Source organism: Mastomys coucha, unplaced genomic scaffold (genome assembly GCF_008632895.1).
Source record: "Mastomys coucha isolate ucsf_1 unplaced genomic scaffold, UCSF_Mcou_1 pScaffold22, whole genome shotgun sequence".
In the NCBI taxonomy this organism is placed as follows: domain Eukaryota; kingdom Metazoa; phylum Chordata; class Mammalia; order Rodentia; family Muridae; genus Mastomys; species Mastomys coucha.
The window spans coordinates 133,974,208-133,982,208 of record NW_022196905.1 but is presented as its reverse complement, the minus strand read 5'-3'; the positions used below and the strand labels follow the sequence as shown (position 1 = coordinate 133,982,208).

At 53.4% G+C, this 8,001-nt stretch overlaps 1 protein-coding gene across 1 annotated transcript in view; it reads left to right on the top strand.

Moving 5' to 3' along the window:
* Micall2 (MICAL like 2) overlaps window positions 1-8,001 on the top strand; it is a 32,057-nt gene that overhangs the window by 21,918 nt on the left and 2,138 nt on the right. The window contains exons 7-16 of the mRNA XM_031338495.1: window positions 108-451; window positions 2,883-3,139; window positions 3,887-3,980; window positions 4,576-4,721; window positions 5,587-5,736; window positions 5,864-5,928; window positions 6,008-6,131; window positions 6,617-6,707; window positions 6,814-6,887; window positions 7,394-7,508. Coding sequence (XP_031194355.1) covers window positions 108-451; window positions 2,883-3,139; window positions 3,887-3,980; window positions 4,576-4,721; window positions 5,587-5,736; window positions 5,864-5,928; window positions 6,008-6,131; window positions 6,617-6,707; window positions 6,814-6,887; window positions 7,394-7,508 — 1,460 coding nt within the window. The remainder of the gene's footprint in view (window positions 1-107; window positions 452-2,882; window positions 3,140-3,886; window positions 3,981-4,575; window positions 4,722-5,586; window positions 5,737-5,863; window positions 5,929-6,007; window positions 6,132-6,616; window positions 6,708-6,813; window positions 6,888-7,393; window positions 7,509-8,001) is intronic.

Here is an 8,001-nt window from a genome sequence, read left to right as displayed (position 1 = left end):
CCAGCAGAGTGTCCACTGTGGTGACTGCCCCCACCAGCAGAGTGTCCACTGTGGTGACTGCCTCTACCAGCAGAGTGTCCACTGTGGTGACTGTCCCCACCAGCAAGGTCTCCACTGTGGTGACTACCCCCACCAGCAAAGTGTCCACTGTGATGACTGCCCCCACCAGCAGAGTGTCCACTGTGGTGAATTCCACTAATAGCAGGGTCACAACGGTGGTGAATGCTCCCATCAGCAAGGCCCCCACTGTAGTGAGTGCCACAGATGGCAGGGTGCCCACTGTGGCGAATGCCCCCACTGGTAGGGTCCCTGCTGTGGTGAACACCGCTGCCAGCAAAGTCTCTGCTGTTGTGGATGCCCCTGCCCAGGAGAGCAGCCGGGAGCAAGCACTGAGTGTCCTTAGGAAGGCCCTGCCGGGACTGATAGGTGCTGGTACCCAGGCTCCAAGCAGGTAGGTGGAAGAGATGTGGGATGTAGCTGTGACCTGCCCCCCCCAGGACATGGAGAAATCTGTCCCTCTGTGATGTCTCCATCTCCTTATCTGGGAAGAGGAGGTGGGGGGACAGGAGAGAGGCAGGAATGCAGGGCGTGGTGTTCTTACAGAGGCCCACACTAGACGTGCTCCTGAACCCTTAGCCCGTCTTGTGGACAGGACACTGCCTGGCTCCATGCCTTGGATGGCTTGTGTGAATGGAGCTGGGTCCTGAGGGTCTTTTGTGCCTGCCACACTGACCATACGGTACAGATAGAAGGGGAACAGTCATCCCTTGCAGGACAGTTTCAGTGGTAGAAACAGGTCCTGTGGCAGGCCACACGCTCCACCTGGCCTCCAAGGGAGAGAGTCCTTTCACTCCCTCAACATCTGGAGTTTCCTGGTATCCCTTGGTTGGTGGTCACCTCTCTCCATCTCCGACTTCATTGTTGCATGGAGTCTACCTTCTCTGTCTCTTTTTTTGTCTATGCTAGGCAGGTGCTCTACCACTGAGCCACACCCCAGCCCCTCACTGGGGGATTCTAGGCAGGGTCTCTACCATTGAACCACACCCCAGCCCCTCACTGGGGGATTCTAGGCAGGGTCTCTACCATTGAACCACACCCCAGCCCCTCACTGGGGGATTCTAGGCAGGGTCTCTACTATTGAACCACACCCCAGCCCTTCACTGGGGGATTCTAGGCAGGGGCTCTACCACTGAACCACACCCCAGCCCTTTACTGGGGGATTCTAGGCAGGAGCTCCACCACTGAGCCATACTCCAGCCCCTCACTGGGGGATTCTAGGCAGGGGCTCTACCACTGAGCCACACCCCAGCCCCTCACTGGGGGATTCTAGGCAGGGTCTCTACCACTGAACCACACCCCAGCCCTTCACTGGGGGATTCTAGGCAGGAGCTCTACCACTGAGCCACACCCCAGCCCCTCACTGGGGGATTCTAGGCAGGAGCTCTACCACTGAGCCACACCCCAGCCCCTCGCTGGGGGATTCTAGGCAGGAGCTCTACCACTGAGCCACACCCCAGTCCCTCACTGGGGGATTCTAGGCAGGGGCTCTACCACTGAGCCACACCCCAGCCCCTCACTGGGGGATTCTAGGCAGGGGCTCTACCACTGAGCCACACCCCAGGTATTTTTAAACATTTTGTATGATGTGTGTATGTGGGGCAGGGCATACTACAATGTCTGTGTGGAGGTTAGAGAACAATTTTATGGAGTTGATTTTTCCTTCCACCTTTGTGTGGGTTCTGGGGATTGAATTCAGGTTGTCAGGCTCTCAGGGCAAGTGCTTCTATCCATTGAGCCATCTTGCCAGCCCAATCCTGGTGTTTTTGAGACAAGGTCTCATATATCCCAGCCCTCTAATTGACATGATGACCTTCAACTCCAAATCCTCCTGCCTCACCTTCCCCAGTGCTGGGATTACAGGTGTGTACCACTACGCCTGCGTGTTGGTCTCTTACAACATTAGTGCTTTAAATGTGACCACTGTATTGTAGTGTGACTGACTGCATTATAATGTTGTCACATCTACTGATCATCCACACCCACTTTTGGTTTTTTTGAGACAAGGCTTCTATATGTGTGTGTAGCCCTGTCTATCCTGGAATTCACTCTGTAAACTAGGCTAGTCTGCCTAGATCTGCCTGCCTCTACTTCCTGAGTGCTGGGATTTTAGGCATGCACCGCCACTTTTTAAAAATAATATCACACCCCAAGATCTCCAGGGACTCCCCAGTGGATGTGAGTTTTTGCATACTCCATTCAGTCCAGAACAACTGTCTAGTGAGATAAGGGGTTCTACCTGGGTTGGTCCTTGATTTCCAGGTGACACATTTCTGACTTATAACTACCTGAACCCACTCCCATTTGGTGTGCCCAGAGGCTCCTGAGCAGGTCCTAGGGTCAGGAAGAGATTGAGTATGCTGCTGTTCCTGGGCTGTGGTAAAAGGCTCTGCAGAGTAGGCTTGGCAGAGCTTGGAGTGGTACCGCATGTTGCCTAGGCTCTGTGAACCTGCATGTGTGTTACCTCAGGGAAATCAGGTAGCCCAGAGCCATGCATCCCAGGCAGGGGTTGGTGCCTGGCTAGACTGTTCAGCCTGTGGGTAACTTAATACTAAGCTGAGCAAGGGCAGACCAGCCTGTGGCTCGAGCCAGGGTCGTCCATAGTGCTTCAGCTCTGGCACCCCATGGTTAATAGATTTGGGGGATACTTTATTCCCAGTGGACACCAGATTTGCTACTATAAAACAGCCAGCAGTGCATGCTTCAGGCCATCTATCTGAGGGTAGATGGAACGCCATTCTTTGAGGTCACTCTGGAACTGGCTTCTGGTAGGGAGGGTGACTCCTGGGTTTGCCTTTACCTGATGCCCATTCTCTTTCCCACAGGTCCTTCCCAGCCACTTCCTCTGTCCTGATCACCCTTCCCAAGAATGAAGTGCCACAAAAAGTTCCCTCAGCTAAGCCATCGGGCTTAACCACCCAGACCTCTAGTTCCACTATAAAGATAGAGTCCGCAGCTCCACTGAATGTGGGCAATAACAATGTATTACTCCAGGTTGGCCAAAAGAGCCTGGGCATCTCTCCAGGGGTTGGTAAGACCAGCGCTGGCTCCAGGCCACAAGCAGAGGTGGCAGGAGTAAAGGGTAAGGGTCCCTGCTCTTGGATGGGGTCCTTGGGGTCTGCCATTCCACAAGTGTTACTAGATATATCCTCACTGTGTTTCTCTCTGAAAGGTCTTTTGGGTGTCTGTCTTTTGGTGGTTTAGCTCTCAGGACCCATAGTCCTCTATGGGTCTTCATATGACTACCGCCCCTATGTGGCTGTGGCCAGTGTCCCCAAGGTCACACCATGACCCTTTTCCCAGATTCATATCTTAGCCCTGGCCACTGTGCTTTCTGCTCTTAGCTGTGTCCTCAGGGTGCAGAATGAGGCCTGGGGTTCCTCTTGCACCCCCAGTAACTCTTCTCAGACACCTCGCTCGCTGTGCATGCCTCTGCCTTTTCTGCGGGTGTCTGAGGAAGTGGGGAGGGGCTCAGGATGCACCACAAAGGTATCTTTCTGCAACTTTCCCTTCGACGGAGTTCCCTGTTGAATCTGCTGTGAGGTGTGAACTAAGCATGACTACGGATAGGTAGCCACACCCAGCCATTCTCCATCACATCACACCCCAGAGAGCTAGTCCACAGGGCTTCCCTTCTGTGTCAACACCCATCTGACAGATTGGAAATTGAGGCCCAGAAAGGGGCAGGGTACACAACACAGCAGCCAGGCTAGGAGCCCCACTTTGGTTCTGTGTGGTGGGCTGGCTCTAGGGAATGTCAAAGGATGCAGTTGGCTAGAAAGAGATGCCTCAAGCTATCTCGCCTACTCAATCTGTTTCCTACACTCAGGTCCAGGTCCCACCTCTCAGGAAGGCCAAGAGGAGGGGCCAGAAGGATGGAGGGCCCGGCTGAAGCCTGTGGATAAGAAAAACCCTGCTGGGAGGTGAGCAGGGCCTGGGCTTAGTGGCAGGGCCACACCTGTGCTCGTGGGTCTGCAGGATGAGCTGAGCCAGCATATAGCAGGTGCCTAATTAAGTGTGTGTGAGCATGGCAGTATATATGCAGAAACTGATGTAGCTCTGGCCGGAAGGCATACATGCACTTGGACCTTTCAGTATCCGTAGAAAAAGTTGGGTCACACTACCTTGAGTATCCTGGGATCCTTCACCTTCCAGGTGATGGAGACAGGGTGACAGGGACATCTCATTCCAGTGGGATGACTTAAGGGATATGGTGAATGCTGGGCAGCAGGTGTGTCACTCCAGGGAGTTCACATGAGCCTGGCTTGGGGTAAATGTCAGGGCACCTGGTTCCTGCAAGCCTGAGGTACCCTGCCCCACAAGGAGCATGTGAAGACCCACAGCCCTGTGCCCTACGGGTGGAAGCAGGGAGGTCCTGGAGTTAGAGGCCAGGATGATGCAGGCCTGGCCAGGTAGCTTCCTTCAGACCATAAGGACTTTGGACATAGGCATATGGCTTTGAGACAGACTCCTGGCTGTTCCCATCTGGGCTGGGACTTAACTTTATCTTCCACCCAGGTCTCTGGAGCAGAAAGAGCCAGTCCGGGCAGAGCCGAGGGCAGGGGACACTCCCGGGAAAGCCTTCAGTAGCTCTGACTCCAGCATCCATATCAACTTGACTTCCATTCAGAACAAGAGGAGACCATGCTCGGCCAGCCTTGCAGGTAATGCTTGTGGGAACTCAGGCATGTTCTTGTATGTATTCTAACTGGGGTCAGGCAGAGGCCCTGATCAGCCAGAGGGGGTGCTTATGTAGGGTATGGGTGTATATGCATGTGTGTTCCTAGATGGGTTTAATGTGCATTCATGTGTTCAGGCACAAGATATGTATGTGCATACATATATATGGTCATGTGTGAGACATGTCTGCGGGCATGTATGTGTGTTGATGCATGTTCAGACACAGGATTTATGTATGTATAACTATTTGGATATGGAATATCAACATGTACATGCATATGTAGATATAATAAGGTATGTGTGTTGTCACACACTGGATAAATGAGCACACATGTATTCATGGGATGTATGTATATGAGTCATGTTCAGGTGTGGTCTGTATGTGTGTACATGTGTGTTCAGACATAGAATGTACATGTGCAAGGCATGTTCTGTATGTGTGTACATGTGTGTTCATGCATGGGATATATGTGTGTGAGGCATGTTTAGGCATAATCTGAATATATGTGTGTGTGTATCAGGCATGGATGCCTATATGTACATGCATGTTTAGGTGTGCCAGTAAACACATATGTATTGGGTCATATACCATCTGCGGGCCCCTTCCAAGGTCACACTATGTGATGTCAGCAGCTCTGGCCTTGTGGATCTGTTGGATGCTGCCACCTCCCTGGGAGGACCTGGCCAGTCTGGGCAGGACACGGTGCTACCTTGGGAGGCACATGACACTATGACACTGGCTGTCCCGGGACAGAGTAGAGGCTTAGAGCTCTGGCTCCACTCAGTGTCAGGGCTCTGGCCAGCAGGCTTGACACGTATCTTCACCCCCACCCACCTTTGTGCTGGCAGCCCCCTCTCCCTCTCCATCACACCGCAAGAAACTAGCTGTCCCTCCCAGCCTTGATGTTTCTGCTGATTGGCTCCAGCCAGAGACCAAGAAGCAGGAAGATGAGACCAGGAGCTGTAAGGAGGAGAAGACACCCACCTGGGGGACAAGAGGTCAGTTCCCGGGATGCCATTCTGTTAGGAGGGGGCAATGCCTGCTGGGGCTCACAGCCTACAATAGAGGGGTCAGGCTATGTTCAAGCCATGTCCAAGCCACATCCAGGTTCTGTCTGCTTTCCAGAGAAGTCTGCAATCCTGGACAGTGGCCTTGCTCTGCCTGGTGAGGCTGAAACCTCCCCAGTCAGGGTGAGTAAGCTGGGCCTCAGGGGGCGGCTGGGCCTTGGTCCTCTGCTTGTGCTCACCACGGTTCATTGGTTTCCCCCAGCTCCACCCCAACTATGTCCCTCAGGAGGAGCTGCAGAGACAGCTGCTGGACATTGAGAGCCAACTGGACGCTCTGGAGCTCAGGGGTGTTGAGTTGGAGAAGCGGCTGCGGGCAGCTGAGGGAGGTGAGCAGCTTGGGGCATGCCCCTACCAAGGGCCATGCCCTGTTGCTGACCATGTACCACTGATGGCCACACTCGATCAGCTTTCCATGCCCCTAAGTGGCTGGCTATATTTCTGTTGGCTGGCCACACCTCCAGTGGCTGGCCACATCTCCATGAGCTGACTATACCCAATACTTGGCCACGCCTATGAACTGGCCATACCCCTATTGATGGGGTCATATTCCCATAGGCTTGTCTTACCTACACTGAACGGCCATGGCTATGTTGGTTGGCCATCCCTTTCTGATTGTTGACTGATCATGCACCTTACTGGTACAGGCTGGCTCCATCCCATACTACCTGCAGACTGGCTATGCCCAGGTTGGCTGCAGGCTCTCCTGGGTACCTCCAGCTAGCTTTCTTCCTATTTCAGGCCTGCCCCTCTGTACCGGTGTGAGTACCAAGGACTCCGTGGCCTTCCTTACCCCAGCTGTTTCTCTCTACAGATGCTTCGGAGGATGGCCTCATGGTGGACTGGTTCCGGCTTATTCATGAGAAGCAGCTGCTGCTGAGGCTTGAATCGGAACTTATGTACAAGTGAGACCCCCCCCCCCAAGCCTTGTGGTGCCCTCCCCAGACCACCCGGTGGGTGTGGTTGGGAACATTCTGGTCATGCTGAGCCTCAGACATGTGCATCCTGCAGGTCCAAGGACCAGCGCTTGGAGGAACAGCAGTTGGACCTCCAGGGTGAGCTGCGCAGGCTGATGGACAAGCCAGGTATGTGTCTGTCCCCAGGAAGCCAGCCTGGCCTGAGAGCTGTCAACCCATGTGCCAACTTTCCTGTTTGTTGTGCCTTGACCCATGAGAGTCCAATGGTGAGATGGGTGTGACTAAGCCACGAGGCTTATGGCTTTTGTTCCTGTGCTTCAGGCTATGTGACCTCAGACAAACGCCTTAGCTGTTCTATGCCTGAGTTTGATGCTCTTCAAAGTAAGGGCCTCACAGTGTGTTTCCCTTACCCCCCAACAGCTAGTGCGAGGCCCTCCAAGAGGATAACAGGGGAGGGGCACTTTAAGTAATAGGAACAGCCTTCCGACCACATCCTCCTGGCTGTCGGACACCTGCCCCAGTCGTTCACAGTAAAGACAGCGACCACGAGCCCCACACTCAGGGGCCCGTTCCTTGATCTGGTCCCCTCCAATGGAGGAGAGCAACATAGGCATTGGGGCTCTTCTGTCCCTGAACAGAATGGAGCTTCTACTAATGGCATGCTGTCTCCACAGAGGCTCTGAAGTCCCCACAAGACCGCCAGCGGGAGCAGGAGCTGCTGAGCCAATATGTGAACACCGTAAATGACCGGAGTGACATTGTTGACTTCCTGGATGAGGATCGGCTCCGGTGAGGGACAAGGGGTCCCGGGGAAGGTAGACTAGGTTCAGAGCTGCTCCCAGCTGGCAGGCTGTCTTTTATCTAGTGAAACCCAGGGTGTATTACACAAGAGGACTCAGGGATGGGGAGGCTAATCGTCCCATGGGGCTTCTTCTTACAGAACTGCCCAGCACAGCTCATGAAGGAAATGGCCTGTCATTCAGTGTGACAGCCATGAGTGGCTAATAGACTGCAGTCTTTAGCCTGGGAAACTGAACTGTGAGCCTAACATGTCTTTAAAATAAAAGATATGTTTATTGATTATTTTTATATGTGTACTTATGTTCCTGCAAGAATTTATGTACACCATGTGTGTACAAATGCCTGTGAAGGCCAGAGGGGGATATCAGATCTCTCTGGAACTATAGTTACAGGTTGTGAGCTGCTGTGTGGGCTGAAGGTGGGTCCTCTCCAAGAGGAGAGAGCATCCTTGTTCTTGTTGTTGTTGGTTTTTTTTTTTTTT